Below are 18,431 nucleotides of genomic sequence, written 5' to 3'. Positions count from 1 at the left end.
TTCCCTTTCAGTTGGAAACAAAGGAGGGAAGGAAGAGAGGCATTCTCCTGCGGGGAAGATGTGTCTAAGCCAGATCCTGCTGGCGGGGAGCACCGAGCGCTTGTTCCTGGGGGTGTGGAGCATGTGACATTCTAACATCCACCTCAGGAAATCCAGGCAGTCGCTGACTTTGTTTGGGGAGCAGACAGGGGTCATTGCCCCCGTGTACTTATCTCTGCCCTCTTTTATAAAGAAAGTGAATCCGTTAATTCCCACACTAGCTTAGGGATCAGAACGATGTTGAACAAGCACTACCAAAGAATTCCACCACAAAACCGGAGCCTGAGATGCCGCAGGAGGAGAGTGGAACCCGTAAAAACCTGTATTTCATTGTCTAGCTATCCATGTGTATTGTTTATCATCCATCCATCCATCTACCCACCTATTTATCTATGTTTATATACTTTTCCATCCATCCACCCACCTACCCTCCAACCCCTTCATCCATCCACCCACCCACCCTGTCATCCATCCATCCACCCATCCCTTCATCCATCCATGCACCCACTCCCCCACCCCCTACCCCTTCATCCATCCACCCCCCCACCCCTTCATCCATCTACCACCCCACCCCTTCATCCATCCACCCCCACCCCTTCATCCATCCACCCCCACCCCTTCATCCATCCATGCACCCACCGCCCCACCCCCTCACCCCTTCATCCATCCACCCCCACCCCTTCATCCATCCATGCACCCACCGCCCCAACCCCTCACCCCTTCATCCATCCACCCCCACCCCTTCATCCATCCACCCCCACCCCTTCATCCATCCATGCACGCACCCCCCCACCCCTCTACCCCTTCATCCATCCACCCCCACCCCTTCATCCATCTACCCCCACCCCTTCATTCAATCATCCATCCACCCACCCCTTCATCCATCCACCCCCCGACCCCCCCCACCCCTTCATCCATCCATCCATCCACCCACCTACCCCTTCATCCATCCACCCACACACCCCTTCATCCATCCACCCACCTGCCCACCCACCGCTTCATCCATCCACCCACCCCTTCATCCATCCATCCATCCACCCACCCTTCCATCCATCCATCCATCCACCCACCCACCCACCCACACACCTATCCCTGTCTATCTCTATGGTCTACCTATTTTGTATGTATGTATGTATCTGTTTATCCATTTATCCTTATCTATCATCTAAGTTGTCATTTATATATTTATATATCCATCTCTCTCCATCTCTTTATCTCTACGATCTTTTTATCTGTCTACCTACCTGTTATCTCTGTATTTACCTATCATCTGTCTGTCATTCATGTACCAATCTATCGATCTACTTCCTATTTATCTATCTGCCTATCCATCTATTTATCATCTTCCTGTGTAACTGTTTACCTCCCTACCTATCCATCTATCAATCATCTATCTACCTATTCATCTATCTGCTTTTCTATATATCTATGTATTTATCAATCATCTACTTACCTACCTATCCCTCTATTGCTACCTTTCTGTCTATCTAGCTATCAATAATCTACCTACGTACCGGCCTGTTGGTCTTTTGAATTTTCCATTACTCTTTGCTGAGGCATGCCTACAAATCATATAGAACCAAACTTCTCAATATGCACCCTAGCCCATTATGTCCTAGGCAAACCCAAAAGGTTAAAAATAACTTAGGCATATTGATCAGCATCCACCCAAGGAAAAGCACCACATTTTCCTTCGGTGATAACACTGACCACACGAGGGCAGCATTGCCTGAGGATCGTTGTATCCTGTAGTCTAATGGTTTTAAATAGAGTGAGGTTCGTGTGCCCCAAATTTTATTGATTCTAGGATAGAGTAGACTATTATTAGAATACAATATACTATTAGGACATAATATTGTTAGAATACAACATAGAATTATTAGACTATAATTAAAACAGAATATTAGTCTCAGGGTATGCTGAAGTTAAAAATACATAAAAATAAATTTAAAAAGAATAGAATATTACACTCTTAGAATGACTGTATTCGAATTATATAAAGTTACCAGAATTGTTAATAGGCTATAACATTGGAATATTTAAATATATTAGAATATAATAGAATAGAAAATAACCTAATTATAATGTAATAAATCATTAGGCTAATTGAAAATGAATAATTAGGCCAGGCACCATGGCTCACACCTGTAATCCCAACACTTTGGGAGGCCGAGGTGGTTGGATCACCTGAGGTCAGGAGTTCGAGACCAGCCTGGCCAAAATGGTAAAACCCCGTCTCTACTACACATACAAAAAAAAGCCAGGCATGGTGCCTGTAATCCTAGCTACTCAGGAGTCTGAGGCACGAGAATCGCTTGAACCTAGGAGGCGGGTAGGTTGCAGTGAGCCGAGATCGCACCACTGCACTCCAGCCTGGGCAACAGAGGTGAGACTCCATCTCAAAAAGAAAAAAAAAAAAAAAAGAAAATGAATAATTAAATTAAATGAATAACCGTCTCCCAATCAAAGCCCAGTCTGCTGACCTGTGCATTTCATGAGGCAGGGAGCTATTGATTCACAGTAAGCCTATTTTTATTTTCCTTTTTTCTAATTAGAGTCTATTTCTGGGTGAATATTATTTTTTCAATTTCTCAGCAGCCCTGTGTCTCTTCACATGGGTGGGTGTTTTGAGAGTTACCAGCTTCGCCGACCCCAACTCTCCCAGGCATTCCTGTGCTCTTCCCCAGCTCCGGCCGGCCTGAGCTCGCCTGGACCACCCCAAGCCTTCTCAGTCTCCTGCATCCCCTCCTGCCTGCAGTACATTTTCCTGGAAGCAGCTGCAGGCATCCTGTCCACGTACACATCAGCTGTGTCCCTATTCCCTGGGAGCCCACTTGTTGCTTCCCGGATGACTGGAGCAGAATCGGAGGCTCGTTATCATATGAGGTTCTGAGACGGTCTGCCTGTGGGTTGTCCACCCCCCTTAGACAACAGCCTGGCCCCTCCTTGTCTTCCCACTGCTTTTTAAACGTGCCAGGAAGCCTGACCTGTCCCCCTGCCCAAAGGCTGGCTTCCTTCCTCCTTCCTTCTTTTCTTTTTCCCTTTCCTTTCCTTCCCTTTCCTTTCCTCCCTCCCTCCCTCTCTCCTTCCTTCCTCTCTCCCTCCCTCTCTCTCTCTCTCCTTCCTCCCTTCCCTTTCCCTTCCCTTCTTCCTTTCCTTTTCCTTTCCCCTCTCCCTCTTCCTTTCCCCTTTCCCTTTTCCCCTTTCCCCTTTCCCCTTTTTCCTTTCCTTTCCTTTCCTTTCATTTCCTTTCCTTCTTCCTTTCCTTTCTGTTCCGCCTCGCTCTGTCACCCAGGCTGGAGTGCAGTGGCACAATCTTGGCTCACTGTAACCTCTGCTTTCTTGTCTCGCTCTGTCACCCAGGCTGGACTGCAGTGGCGCAAATCTTGGCTCACTGCAACCTCTGCTTCCCAGGTTCAAGCGATTCTCCTTCCTCAGCCTCCTGAGTAGCTGGGATTACAGGTGTGCACCACCACGCCCAGCTAATTTTTGTATTTTTAGTAGAGAGGGGGTTTCACCATATTGGCCAGGCTGGCCTCAAACTCCTGACCTCAAGTGATCCACCTGCCTCGGCCTCCCAAAGTGCTGGGGTTACAGGCGTGAGCCACCACACCCAGCCAGGGCTGGCCCTTTCTCTTCTACTGCACATGCTGCAGGCTCACCTGTCACCTGCTCCCACAGCCCTCTGGGGCCTCCCCTGTTCTCCTGGGCCATGCCCTGTCTCAGCAGCCCATCTGTTTTCTTTATACTGATTAGCAGCTCTGAAACCATCTACATTTTGTATGTGTTGACTGCCTCTGAGAGCAATGCTCCCAAGCTGCTCTCCTCACCTCCTTGAACCCGGAAACTTCTGGTGGCTGGAGGGAGGGCACTGCTGCACATACAAGTGGAGCCAGCCTGCAGTCAGAGTCCTCCTGCTCCCTTCGCAGCCCGTGTCTGCACCTTTCCTATCGCAGCTCCATTTGCTGGATTCCCACTCTTAGGATCAAGTGAGACTGTGCCTTGTCTGTGTTATTGCTTTAAGTGATTATCTCAATCTTCCACTAAGCACAGAGAAAACCATCTATGTGGTAAAATCTGCCATGTGATTAGGAAGGAGATCATATCATGATGCAGATTTTATTTTCATGGAATGAGACATGTTTAGGTCAGATGAAAATTGTGTGGCACATTCTGGAAGAAAATCAATCATGCACTTTCCAAGGACCCAAGCTCAGCTCCGATTTCTTCCATCCTATTCTCTTTCCTCATCCATTTCTGTGGTTTTATTCTCCCAGAGAGTTTAACTCAAGAGTCAGGTAAAGGCTGGACGTGGTGGCTCATGCCTGTCCTCCCAGCACTTTGGGAGCCTGAGACAGAAGAATTGCTTAAGCCCAAGAGTTCAAGACCAGCCTGGGCAACATAGTGGGACCCCATCTCTACAAAAAATAAAAATAAAACTAGCTGGGTGTGGTTGTATGTCCCTGTAGTCCCAGCTACTCAGGAGGCTGAGGTGGGAGGATTGCTTCAGCCCAGGAAGTCAAGGCTGCAGTGAGCTGAGATTGCACCAGTGCACATCAGCTTGGGTAACAGAGCGAGACACTGTCTCAGAAAAAGAAAAAAAAAAAAATCAGCTAAAGCATCAAGAACAAAACACAGGGACACACAAGACATACAGCAGAGTGCAGGGTAAGAGAAAGCCCCCGGGCCATCTTGTCTTAGTTGTGACAGCAGTGATTCTCAAGTGGCATCCCAGAGGACTATGGGGTTCCTGAAGTGTGTTTCAGCAGATGAGTGAGATCATTTTTCCAACGACAGATCTGAATAGTGATGAATTTTCTTCATAGGTGTCAACTAAGACAATACAGCATAGCAGACAGGGTGCAGAAGATCCTAGAGAAGGTGGAATCTGTCTGCAGTGGAGCCTCTTCCACGGGGAGCATTAGGCATTGTGCAGTGGTTCTCAAACATGTTGGCCTCGGGAACCCTTCAACACACAGCTCAAAGTTATTAACAACCCACAGAACTTTCATTTCTGTGTGTTACAGCTGTCCACACTGACTACATTTGAAATTAAAGTAGAGACTGAAATATAAACAAACAGAATACATAAATAATATATATGAGAAGTTAAATAATAATCAGAGGAGAACATAGCATTTTTAAATGAAAAAAAATGTGTAACCACACTTTCTAGAATTAAAACCATTCAGGCTGGGCATGGTGGCTCACGCCTGTAATCCTAGCACTTCAGGAGGCTGAGGTGGGAGGATCACTTGAGCCCAGGAGTTGGAGGCCAGCCTGCGCAACATAGTGAGACCCCATTTCTACAAAAAATAAAATGAAATAAATAAACCAATTAGCTGGGCATGATGGTACACGCCCAGGGTCCCAGTACTTTGGGAGGCTGAGGCGGGAGGATCACTGAGGCTGGGAGGTCAAGGCTGCAGTGAGCTGTGGTCTCGTCACTGCACTCCAGCCAGGGCGACAGAGAGACCCTGTCTCTAAAAAGAGAGAAAACATTCGTGAGGAGATTGCCCGTATTTTCTGGGTTTTGTGAATCTCTTTAGTGTCCAGCTTTCACAAGGGCTGCTGGCCTCTCCTCCCTCCGTCGGCAGCCTGTCTGCTGTGCTGCGTGGTGTTTAGTTGAGGCATAGGAGAAAATTCATCACTATTCTGAACTGGAGTCAGAAAAACGACCTCAGCCATCCCTAAATTGAGGTCGGGAAGCCACCCTGGGACTCCACTTTGAGGGCCACTGCTGTGATGCCCAAGTCAACGTGCCCGGGGCTATATTTTCACCCTCCACTCTGCCCCAACCCTCACACGCCCCAGTGCTTGCTCCTTCTGCTTTAACTGGCCCTCAAGTTCTTTCTCATCTCCCACCTCAGCCTCCCTGATTCATCTGAGGAGCACAGATTTTATATTTATTTATTAATTATTATTATTTTTTTCTTTAGAGGGACCCTCGCTCTGTCACCCAGGCTGGAGTGTAGTGGCGCGATCTCAGCTCACTGCAACCTCTGCCTCCTGGGTTCAAGCAATTCTCCTGCCTCAGCCTGCCGAGTAGCTGGGGTTACAGGTGCGTGCCACCGTGCCTGGCTAATTTTTGTATTTTTAGTAGAGATGGGGTTTCGCCATGTTGGCCAGCCTGCTCTCAAACTCCTGACCTCGAGTGATTCACCTGCCTCAGCCTCACAAAGTGCTGGGATTACAGGTGTGAGCCACCACGCCTGGCCTAAATTTTAGTTTTTAATCTGAAGATATCGGGACAAGGATTTTTGAGGAAGAAGTCAAGGTGGGATGAAATTCTAGTGAAATTCTAGTGACGGCTTTCTTCTTTTCTCTAAAAACCTCTGCCTTCCTTTTCTTGAATGCATTTCCAAAGCACCTGTCTTCCAAGGCCAGCCCGGGTCCTCAGAACTGGGGCAGTTAGTGTGTCAGCTGATAGTTTAGGAGGGTGTTTTTCCAGCTGAGTAGGAGGGAGAACATCAGCTCACAGCGCCCAGGGTATCTCTGCCTGCACCATCCACTTTACTGGAAGATGTAGATAGGCGGAATGGCTACATTCAAATTTTACTGGCAAATGATAGAGCTAGTGGCACAATTGGTGTAAATTTTTTTCATTTTTCTTTTTTTGTTTTTGCAGACAGTTTTGCTCTGTTGCCCAGTCAGGAGTGCGGTGGTGCAGTCACAGCTCACCGCAGCCTGGACGTCCTGGGCTCAAGCAAACCCCCACCTCCGCCTCTTGAGTAGCTGGGATGACAGGTACACGTCACTGTACCTGGCTAACTTTTTAAAATTTTTTTGTAGAGATAGGGTCTTGCTATGTTACCCAGGCTGATTTCAAATTCCTAGGCTCAAGTGATCCACCTGCCTCGGCCTCCCAAAGTGCTGGGATGAGAGCCGTGAGCCACTGCATGAGCGTTTTTTTTTTTTTTTTTCTTTTGAGACAGGGTCTTGTTCTGTGTCCAGATTGGAATGCAGTGGTGCAGCCATAGCTTACTGAAGCCTCGACCTCCTGGGCTCAAGCAATCCTCCTGCCTCAGCCTCCTGGGACTACACAGGCTGTAGCTGGGAACACAGGCACACACCAGCACGTCCAGATAATTTTTAAATTTTTTGTAGAGACGAGGTCTCACTGTGTTGTCCAGGCTGGTCTTGAACTCCTGGGCTCAAGCAGTCCTCCCGCGTTGGCCTCCCCAAATGCTGGGATGACAGGCATGAGCCACTGTGCCTAGCCTGGGCATGAATTTTTCAGGCGAAAATCTCGAGCTTGCATTCATGCTGATTAGCAGATTGTCCTTGCAAGTGTAGCTGTCACCACAGATCAATTTAACTTGCTTAATAATGCCAAATGCCATATAATGAGAATTTATTCTCCACTTGGTAAGAATTGGAAGCAGTCTGTATGTTTAGAGACAGAAATTTGAGGGTTTCAGAGGGCACTGCCCAGGCGTCCGGGGGAGTGCTGTTTCTCAGACACACACACACACACTGTCTCTGCTTTTTCTTTCAGGCAAGATCATCAGTTAGTGCTCACTTATTATTTATCTTTTTCCGCTTATTAATACCTTTCCCATGATCTTATGTAATGTCTACTGTCCAAGAGCACTTCGTTTAATATTCTCCATAAATGTTTTTAGGTATGTATGAGACATTTGCTCCTGGAGTTTAATGCTCCATTCCTGTATTTGTGCATTATTCACACAGCTGAATGTATTCACACAGGGTCGCCCCCCAAACCCGGAGAGAAACAGGAATACAACTCCCCCAACTACTGTTAGAACGCTGCGGGCAGGTGAGGGAGGATGGGCTCAGGAGGTTGTTAACGTCTGAGGCGGCAGGGTTGGCGCAGATCGCATGAGTGTCTGTACTCAGAGCTCTGCTTCCCAGCCTGGCCTGGGTGGTTTTTCAGTACGTTGTGGTGGCTTGTAACTCCAGGACCAGCGACCCAAAGAGATACCCTATTGGGAAACTCACCTTCGTGCTAAAGTGCAAAACAAGCAACTGAAATGTTATTTAAGAAGGAAGAAATGCTGTGTTAGGGCCACGTCGCACGCACCTAATCATTTACCTTTCTCTGGTAACTTTCATTTCCTCATGTAACCCACCCCCACTTCTCTGTCACCTCTCCCATTGATTTCCATTTTTGTACTTCGTATTTCTCCTCTTTGTTTTTCTTTGAATTTTTCTCCACTGCAGTGTATTGGACAGTTCACGTGTGTAGTTTGACGTATGAATGTCCTGACGCTGCTGTTAGAAACTACCACAGACTGGAAGGTTTAAACAAGAGAACTTTATCCTCTCTTAGTCCTGGAGACCAGAAGTTTGAGATCAAAGTGTCTCAGGACTGCACTCCAGGGAAGGATCCTTCCTGCCTCTGCCAGCTCCTGGGGGCTCCAGGCATCCCTGGGGTTGTGGCCACATCACTGCAGTCTCTGCCTCCACCTTCATGTGGCCTTCTCCTCTGTGTCTCTGTCTCCTCTTCAGTCTCTTAGAAGGAAGGCCACCTGTCATTGGATTTAGGGCCACCCTAATCCAGGACGATCTCATCTCAAGATCCTTCAATTAATCACATCTGCAAAGACCCTATTGCTGAATAAGGTCTCATTCCAGGTCTGGGCATTAGGACGTGGACAGATCTTTCTGAGGGCCACAGTTCAATCCACTACAGGTGTATCCAGTTCCCTCTGGAGGCTCTAGGGGAGGATCCTCCCTGCCTCTCCCAGCTCCTGGGCGCTCCACGCATCCCTGGGCTTGTGGCCGCATCACTGCTGTCTCTGCCTCTGTCCCCATGTGGCCTTCTCCTCTGTGTGTGTCTGCCTCCTCTTGAGTCTCTTATGAGGATACCTGTCATTGGATTTGGGCCTACCCTGTTCCAGGATGATCTCATCTGAAGCTCCTTAATTCTATCTGTGAAAACCCTGTTTCCCAATAAGGTCCCATTCACAGGTTGTTGGGGCAAGATCATGGATGTATCTTTTTGGGGACCTCTCATTCCGTCCACTCCACTGAATTTTGTTAAGGTCAGGAAGTGATTTGGAATCTACAGGAGAATTATTTTTGCTCATGGACATTTCTGATAATCAATGAGTGTGTCATTTGAAAGCTCCATTTTATAAGGTATTTCTGTTGCTAGCATACCTGAATTAGAATATCTTAAGTCAAAAGAAGCTAAATGGAAAACATGACTTTGAGCCAATATAAGTATCTGTCCTGATCAATATGAGAAAATCTCAGAAGTACAACTTGTGCCACGGACATGTAAGTGTCTAGTATACACTTACTGGTTGATGAAATGGTTTGGCTTTGTGTCCCCACCCAAATGTCATGTTTAAATGTAATCCCCAGTGTTGGAGGCGGGACCTGGTGAGTGGTGGTTGGATCATGGGAGTGGTTTCTGACGGTTTAGCAACATTGCCCTAGTACAGTCTCATGATAGAGTTCTCAGGAGATCTGATGGTGTTAAAGTGTAGTACTTCCCCCTTTGCTCGCTTTCACTCATCTGCCACCATGTAAATGTGCCTTGCTTCCCCTTCGCCTTCCACCATGATTGTAAGTTTCCTGAGGCCTCCCCAGCCATGCGGAACTGTGAGTCAACTCAATCTCTTTTCTTTTCTTTTTTTTTTTTTGAGACAGAGTCTTGCTCTGTCGCCCAGGCTGGAGTGCAGTGGCGTGATCTTGGCTCACTGCAAGCTCCGCATCCCGGGTTCACGCCATTCTGCTGCCTCAGCCTCCTGAGTGACTGGGATTACAGGCTTCCGCCACCACGCCTGGCTAATTTTTTTGTATTTTTAGTAGAGACAGGGTTTCAGTGTGTTAGCCAGGATGGTCTTGATCTCCTTGACCTCGTGATCCGCCCACCTTGGCCTCCCAAAGTGTTGGGATTACAGGCATGAGCCACCGCGCCTGGACTAAATCTTTTTTGTTTATAAATTACCCAGTCTCAGGTAGTTCTTTATAGCAGACTGAAAATGGACTAATACAGTTGAGTTCTAGATGTTCTTGGATTTATCTTGGTCTTTGCAGTTTTAAGTATATATATTTTTTTAGTTTATTTCACATATTTTGAACATTTCTAGATATTATTAAAGTCTGTTGGTTTCTGCAGCAGGACTGTAATCTTTTTACTACAGTCAACAAAGCATAGTATGACAATCTTGTTTTTACACATGCACCATTTTCAAGGCTGTATTTGCATGTATTTCTGTCTTTTTCCTGGGCTCCAGGGGTCAAGAAATGCTTTTCTTGGGGCAAAGAGCTTTGGTCAGCTTTGCAGACTACCCAGTCTCAGTTACAAGTACAGACTCTGCTCCTGCACATTAAAAGTGGTCACATAGTGAGACCGCATCCCTACAGAAAGTAAAAAATTAGCCAGGCATGGTGGCACACACCTGTGGTCCCCGCTACATGGGAGCCTGAGGTGGGAGGATGGCCTCCTGGGGTAGGTCGAGGCTACAGTGAGCTGTGATGGCACCACTGCACTCCAGCCTGGGTGACAGACTCAAACCCTGTCGAGGCTACAGTGAGCTGTGATGGCACCACTGCACTCCAGCCTGGGTGACAGACTCAAACCCTGTCGAGGCTACAGTGAGCTGTGATGGCACCACTGCACTCCAGCCTGGGTGACAGACTCAAACCCTGTCGAGGCTACAGTGAGCTGTGATGGCACCACTGCACTCCAGCCTGGGTGACAGACTCAAACCCTGTCGAGGCTACAGTGAGCTGTGATGGCACCACTGCACTCCAGCCTGGGTGACAGACTCAAACCCTGTCGAGGCTACAGTGAGCTGTGATGGCACCACTGCACTCCAGCCTGGGTGACAGACTCAAACCCTGTCGAGGCTACAGTGAGCTGTGATGGCACCACTGCACTCCAGCCTGGGTGACAGACTCAAACCCTGTCGAGGCTACAGTGAGCTGTGATGGCACCACTGCACTCCAGCCTGGGTGACAGACTCAAACCCTGTCGCAAAACAAAAGAAAAATATGATATCTCCGGCTCTTTCATTTGGCCTGTACACATTTATTGAGCACCTGTTGTGTGCCACATACTGTTCCATGAATGAGGAATATAAAGAAATTCAGTGATGGGTGTGGTGGCTCACATCTGTAGTCCCATTACTTTGGAAGGCTGAAGTGGGACGATCACTTGAGCCCAAGCGTTTGAGACCAGCCTGGGCAACATAGTGAGACCTTGTCTCTACCAAAAATTAAAAAAAACAAAAAACAAAACCCTGGCGTGGTGGTGCAGACCTGTAGCCCCAGCTGTTCAGGAGGCTGAAGTAGGAGCATAGCTTGAGCCCTGGAGGTGAAGGCTGAGTGCACTGAGCCAGGATCACGCTGCAGTACTCCAGCCTGGGGGCAACAGAGCAAGACCCTGTCTCAAAAAAAAAAGTAGTTCACTGACATTCACTTGCAGTTTATTGAGGATGCCTTATAGTGCCGTGCAAGCAGGCTCAGTACCGGGCTGGACATAATCAGGTATTGCTCGTGCTGTAGAGTGAAGGAAGCCTCGAGAAAGGTGTCCTGTTCTTGGCCATAGTGGCGTATTCACCACTGTAAACTTTACTTTAACAATTACTTTATATTTGATTTCATTTCTATTTATTTATTTATTTACTCCGTCTCACTCTGTCACCCAGGCTGGAGTGCAGTGGCGCGATCTCAGCTCACTGCAACCTCTGCCCCTCAGGTTCAAGCAATTCTCCTGGCCCAGCCTCCTGAGTAGCTGAGATTACAAGCACCAGGGACCATGCCCAGCTAATTTTTGTATTTTCAGTAGAGACGGGTTTCACCATGTTGGCCAGGCTGGTCTGGAACTCCTGACCTAAAGTGACCTGCCTGCCTCAGCCTCTCAAAGTGTTGGGATTGCAGGCATGACCCACAGCATCCAGCCTATTTTATATTTTATTTTATTTTGTGACAAGGTCTCACTCTGTCACCGAGGCTGGAGTGTGGTGGTGTGATCACAGCTCACTGCAGCCTTGACCTCCTGTGCTCAGGCGATCCTCCCCGCTCAGCCTCCCAAGTAGCTGGGACCACACATATGCACCACCACACTCAGCTAATATATTTTTTTTTAAGACTGGGTTTTGCCATATTTCCCAGGCTTATTTTATTTTTTAAATTGACACATAATAATTGTACATATTCATGGGGTAGACAGTGATGCTTTGATACAAAGAATGGAGTAATCAGATCAGGGTAATTAGCATATCCATTTCAATTATTTACCATTTCTTTGTGTTAGGAACATTCAATATCCTCTATGTATTTGAAACAATACGATATGTTATTGCTAATTATAGTCACCCTACAAGACTATAGAACACTGGAACATATTCCTCCTATCTGCTTGTAATTTTGTATCCTTTAACAAACCTCTCCCTATCTCTCACGTCTTCCCTTCCCAGCGTCTAGTATCCTCTGTTCTTCTTTATCCTTTCAGGAGATCAGCTTTTTTTTAGCTTTCATGTATGAGTAAGCACAAGTGCTGTTTAATGTTCTTTTCCTGGCTTATTTCACCTAACATAATGTCCTCCAGTTTCATCCATGTTGCTGCCAATCAGAGGATTGTATTCCTTTTTATGGCTGAATAGTATTCTACTGTGTGTAGATACCACCTTTTCTTTACCTATCTGCTCATCTGTTGATGGACACCTACGCTGATTCCCTATCTTGGCTGTTGTGAATAGTGCTGCGGTAAACATGGGCGTGCCGATGTCTCTCCAATATCATGACTTCCTTTCCGTTGAACAGATACCTAGTAATGTGATGGCTGGGTCATATGGGAGTTCTATTTCTAGTTTTTTGAGGAACCTCCATACTCTTCTCTATGGTGGCTCTACTAGTTTACGTTCCCACCAACATTGCGTAAGAGTTCCCTTTTCTGCCAGGCACAGTGGCTCACGCTGGTAATCCTAGCTATTTGGGAGACCAAGCTGGGTGGATCACTTGAGCCCAGGACTTCAAGACCAGCCTAAGCAACATGGTGAAACCCCCGCTCTACAAAAAAAAAAATACAAAAATTAGCTGGCATGGTGGCAGGTACCTGCGATCCCAGCTACTTGGAAGGCTGAGGCAGGTTGATCGCTTGAGCCTGGGAGGCAGAGGTTGCAGTGAGCTGAGATTGCACCGCTGCACTCCAGCCTGGGAGACAGAGCGAGATCCTGTCTCAAAAAAAAAAAAAGAGTTCCCTTTTCTCCACATCCTCACCAGCATTTGTTATTTTTGTGTGTATGTGTCTTTTTTTTTTTTTTTTAATTTTTTTTGAGACAGAATTTCACTCTTGTTTCCCAGGCTGAAGTGCAATGGCATGATCTCAGCTCACTGCAACCTCCACCTTCCGGGTTCAAGTGATTCTCCTGCCTCAGCCTCCCAAGTAGCTGGGATTACAGACCCGTGCCACCATGCCTGGCTAATTTTTGTATTTTTAGTAGAGATGGGGTTTCACCATGTCGGCCAGACTGGTCTCAAACTCCTGACGTCAGGTTATCCACCCGCCTCGGCCTCCCAAAGTGCTGGGATTACAGTGTCTTTTTGATAATGGCCGTCTTAACTGGGTTGAGATGATTGACACCTCATTGAGGTTTTGATTTGCATTTCCCTGATGATTAGTGACGTTGAGCATTTTTTTCATATACATGTTGGCCTTTTCCATGTCTTCTTTTGAGAAATGTCTGTGAAGACCACCTGTCCATTTTTTAATTGGAGTGCTTATCTTTTCGCTCTTGAGACATTTGAGTTCCATGCTTGGTCATGGTGGTGGATTCACCCCGGTAAACATGAGAGAGCATTTCTGTCCAGTGTTTAGTGCACAGTTAAGGAATGGGCTGGTGGCCCCTCAATAAGATGCCCAAAGGAGTTGCCTTCTGCTCAGCAGACGCCTCTCAAATGGTCTTTATATTCTCTCCAAGGGAGCTTCCCCTGCATCGGACTGTGGCACACGATGCCTTGCCTCTTAGAACCATCTGACTGTCACGTGCTTTCAGATCGTGACAACTTCAGTGTGCGGGGAAGAGCATGTGAAATAAATTATCTTCTGCCTGTGTGAAGCAGAAATAGCTATCATTACAAAGCAGGGATTTTTTTCCATGCTTACTCCCCACTAAAAATACATGTTTGTTTTTCTAACAGGTTTCCTCCGTTTTTTGATGACAACCCGTTTGGCATTTATCAGAAAATTCTTGCAGGCAAAATAGATTTCCCCAGACATTTGGATTTCCACGTAAAGTAAGTAAACCGTTTGCCTCATCACGGGGTGTGTTTATTTTTAAAGTGTCTAAAATCACCGTGAAAACACGCACTCAGCAGGATACCATATTGCATTATTAAATGTGCTGCGCATAAACTATTTTGGACAGTTGTCTTTTCCACAAGAAAAAGATTTTCAGTATTCTACTTTAATGATAGCTTCACATTTTAATGAGTCTTGGCCGTATTGTGTTCTTTTGGTGGTATGTTATATTTAAAATGAGCCAATGAACGAGTTTGTCATCGTATTTTATAAGCGAGCAGTTTTGGAATTTGACAAGAAGGATCCTCCTAGTTCTGTGGCTAACAGAACTGTTGATGGGTTTAGCAGAGTTTTATCCTTTCTCTCCTGCTGAAATTATGCTCAACCTCTAAGTCCTTTTTAACGTCAACATTTTCAGTTCTGAGCATGTTGCTTCAAGAATATTTACAGTTGCTGGATATTGGCAACTTTGGATGCACATTTTATAAAGGTCGTGGCAGTAGGGAAAAAATATATTATTTTCTTAAATATAAGAACGCGGCTGGGCGTGGTGGCTCATGCCTGTAATCCCAGCACTTTGGGAGGTCGAGGTGGGTGGAACACGAGGTCAGGAGATTGAGACCATCCTGGGAAACACGGTGAAACCTCGGCTCTACTGAAAATATAAAAAATTAGCTGGGTGTGGTGGTGGGCGCCTGTAGTCTCAGCTACTTGGGAGGCTGAGACAGCGGAATCGCTTGAACCCAGGAGGCGGAGGTTGCAGTGAGCTGAGATCGCACCACTACATTCCAGCCTGGGCGACAGAGCAAGATTCTGTCTCAAAAAAAAAAAGAATGCTTTTGGTTTTCTGGCTACCTTACCCAATCTGGTCAACTGGTAGCCATTTTTACTGTAATAAGCACTGATTTCTGTTTGTTTCACTGTATTTTTCAGATGAGTTGATGGGTGCACCAGCCCCCTGGGCACAAACTACAGCTAAATGCATCTAGTTGAGAATTAAACTTTTCTTTTCCATGGTCTATTTTCTTATGAGCCGGTGGAAGTTCAGTTCAGAGAAGACTTATTTCAGGGCGATGGAGCAGGTTGTTTTGAATATGCCCCTTATGGGGCCACTGGCTACGTTCAGTTGAGTTTCTTGGTGGTGAACGCACCCCATCCTAACCAGAGGTTCTTAGTCTGAACAGAAGATAAGGTCGTGTTTTATTGGCTTGAGCATGTGTTGTGTTTGACACACTAAGAGGCAGGCTTTAAAAGACTTTAGCAAGAAAACGAGGCTCCGCTTAACAATGAGTCGCCTAGAAGGGACACCCTGTGCAGTGAATGGTAAGACAGGGAGGTGTCAGGGGAAATAGCACCTCAGAAGCTGACTGCTCTGGAAGGAAATAGAAAGGATTATATAGAACCTCTCTCTCAGGCCCCAAATCCCATCTGAGTTGAGTGACATTATATTAAGTGGATGGCAAAGCACTTTTATGATCGAGTTTGGCCAGGTGAGGTGCTTATGCCTGTAATCCCAGCACTTCAGGAGCCTGAGGTAGGAGGATTTGTTGGGGCCAATAGTTTGAGGTCAGCCTGGACAATGTAGCAACACCCCATGTCTACAAAAAATTAAAAATTAGCTGGGCATGGTAGCAGGTGCCTGTGGTCCAGCTACTAGGGAGGCTGAGGTGGGAGGACTGCTTGAGCCCAGGAAGTCGAGGCTGCAGTGACCTGTGATTGCACCACTGCACTCCAGACTGGATGAAAGAGTGAAACTCTGTGTCAAGAAAAGAAAAAATAATAAAATTAAAAAATATAATTATATATATATATGGGGGGGGGTTCCAATGTTCTGTGGAAACAACAACAAAAAAAGGAATTGCAGAAATAGAACAAACCAGAAGCGTAATCAAAGTCTGGTCTCTTGCCACTTGTCCTTCTTTCTCTCCTAGTTTATCTTCTTTGAGAGTAGGGAACCAGCAGCGACCATCTTGGTACTGTCTGATCTAACATGCCTCTCTTTATGCAGCTCCCAGCCCCTTCCAGTGTTCCCCACAGTGCCCCTGTTTCTTTACATACCCAGTGTGGGTTCACCAAGAGCAGAAACAGTGATAGATAGAAGTGAACTGATAGTTCACTTCTTCCCATTATTTGTTAAATCTTATCAAATTGGCTGAGAAGCAAGACCTCAATGACTCATATCTTTCCTTTTTTTCGTAGAGATGGGTATGGGGATCTTGCTGCATTGCCTAGGCTGCTTTTGAACTCCTGGACTCAACTGATCCTCCTGCCTTGTCCTCCCCAAGTGTTGGAATTACAGGCGTGAACCACTGCACCTGGCCTTAATGAGGCATTTTTCTTATCCAAATCACTGTCCCTGGTTGTCCATGATGCTAGAATTTTGATTCTCAGCTTTTTAAAGTCATATGTTGGTTCCTGCAACTTTTATCATTTGACCAGGTAAACATGTCGCCTGGGCAAATGGCACATCAGGATTGACATTCCTTATAGAAATAAATATCATTTAAAACAAAACACCAAAACAAAGCTTTGGGACTTGTTGCCAATTCGGTAGAGGTATTATCTGCCGGTGTTTTTTACAACACCTGAAAGTACCTGCATCTGAGAGGAGCCAGTTGGTGCCAGGATCGTAAATAAAATGTAGAATTTTGGCTACAGTGCATCAAAAGAGTGCCGGCAGATGTGTCGCTTATCCCGGGGTCAAGGGACCCATCTACAGCTGTGGACACTTCTGTTGTTCCTTTATAGGGCTTTGCATCTTCAGGGGCCTCTTCTCATCCATACTCTTTACTTTCTAGACTGCTTTATAAGAGTTTGCTTTGGTATTTTACTTTTTCTTTTAAAGAGACGGGTGTCTTGCTCTGTCACCCAGGCTGGAGTGCAGTGGTACAATCATAGCTCACTGCAGCCTTGACGTCCTGGGCTCAAATGATACTCCCACCTCAGCCTCCCGAGTAACTGGTGCTACAGGCATGCACCACCATGCCTGGCCAATGTTTTGATTTTTTGTAGAAACGGGGGTCTTACTATGTTGCCCATGCTGGTTTCGAACTCTTGGTCTCATGTGGTCTTCCCACTTCAGCCCACTGCATAGGTGGGATTACAAGCCACTGTGCCCTGTATTTTAAATAAATCTTCATTTTCTTACATGCCAAACACCAAAAAAATTTAAAAAAAAATTCAAGGTCATCAAACATTTTGTTTTCTTACATGACACAGACACACACACACACACACACACACACACACACACACACATTGAAATTTATCAGGTGATCACCAAAACATTCTGAAATAAACATAGGGCTTTTTTTCCCACTATAATTTACACCACTGCCTGCCCCATTAGCATATACACTTAAAGCTGATTGGACTGGGATTATAAGAAAACAAAGGTTTATCTAAAATATAAAAGCATAAATAAACCTGTCTTATAATTGCACTCCAGTGAGCTTTAAGTGTGTGTGGTAAGGGGGCAGGCAGTGGTGTAAATCACGTGGGGGACGAAGCCCCACATTTATTTGGGAATGTTTTGGGGGTATAGTGTTTGATAACCTTGATTTTTTTTGGCAGGGGGGAGCATGTCAAAATAATGAAGGAGAAACTCACTAAGTAGTGGAAAGGTTTCTAACTTTTAGGTGATTTTTATATTCCCCACCCTGCTCAAAGCTTTTCAGCCTTACAGGATGGATACAAAATCCTAGCCTTAGGTGGGCGGACAGATGGCCTCTGAGTTTTACTTTGTGGCAGAGAAGCGGTGAAGTCTGACAAGCATCCCATCCTAATTCAGAAAGCATGGTGGCAGGAAACTGTAAAATTTCCGATCGGACAGCACTGGCGAGATTCACAATCTAGATGGTGGAGTCTGACCCTAGGACGTCACCTGGCTTGTCGGAGACTCCACAGTCTGTCACAGAACCTGGGAGTGGCTCAGTCCAAGTTCGTGCTACTTACCTTGGGGCATAGTTTATGCTGGGAAAGCCTAGACGCTTACACCGGGGTCATGGGTATTGGATTGTTTTGGGGGACTTCAATATATTATATTATTATATCATATTATGTATATTATTATACATAATGTACTCTGTGTATTTTATGTGTACACACAGACACACATGATCATTTCTACTTCCATAAATATGCATCTTTTAGAACTCACCTAATCTCCTGG

At 46.1% G+C, this 18,431-nt stretch overlaps 1 protein-coding gene across 1 annotated transcript in view; it reads left to right on the top strand.

Moving 5' to 3' along the window:
* PRKX (protein kinase cAMP-dependent X-linked catalytic subunit) overlaps positions 1–18,431 on the top strand; it is a 104,762-nt gene that overhangs the window by 73,964 nt on the left and 12,367 nt on the right. Inside the window, 1 exon segment of the mRNA XM_063601703.1 lies at positions 14,161–14,256. Coding sequence (XP_063457773.1) covers positions 14,161–14,256 — 96 coding nt within the window.

The sequence above is a fragment of the Pan paniscus genome, chromosome X (assembly GCF_029289425.2).
Source record: "Pan paniscus chromosome X, NHGRI_mPanPan1-v2.0_pri, whole genome shotgun sequence".
Lineage (NCBI taxonomy): Eukaryota > Metazoa > Chordata > Mammalia > Primates > Hominidae > Pan > Pan paniscus.
The sequence above is the reverse complement of the archived record's forward strand: the minus strand, read 5'-3'. Positions and strand labels throughout refer to the sequence as shown.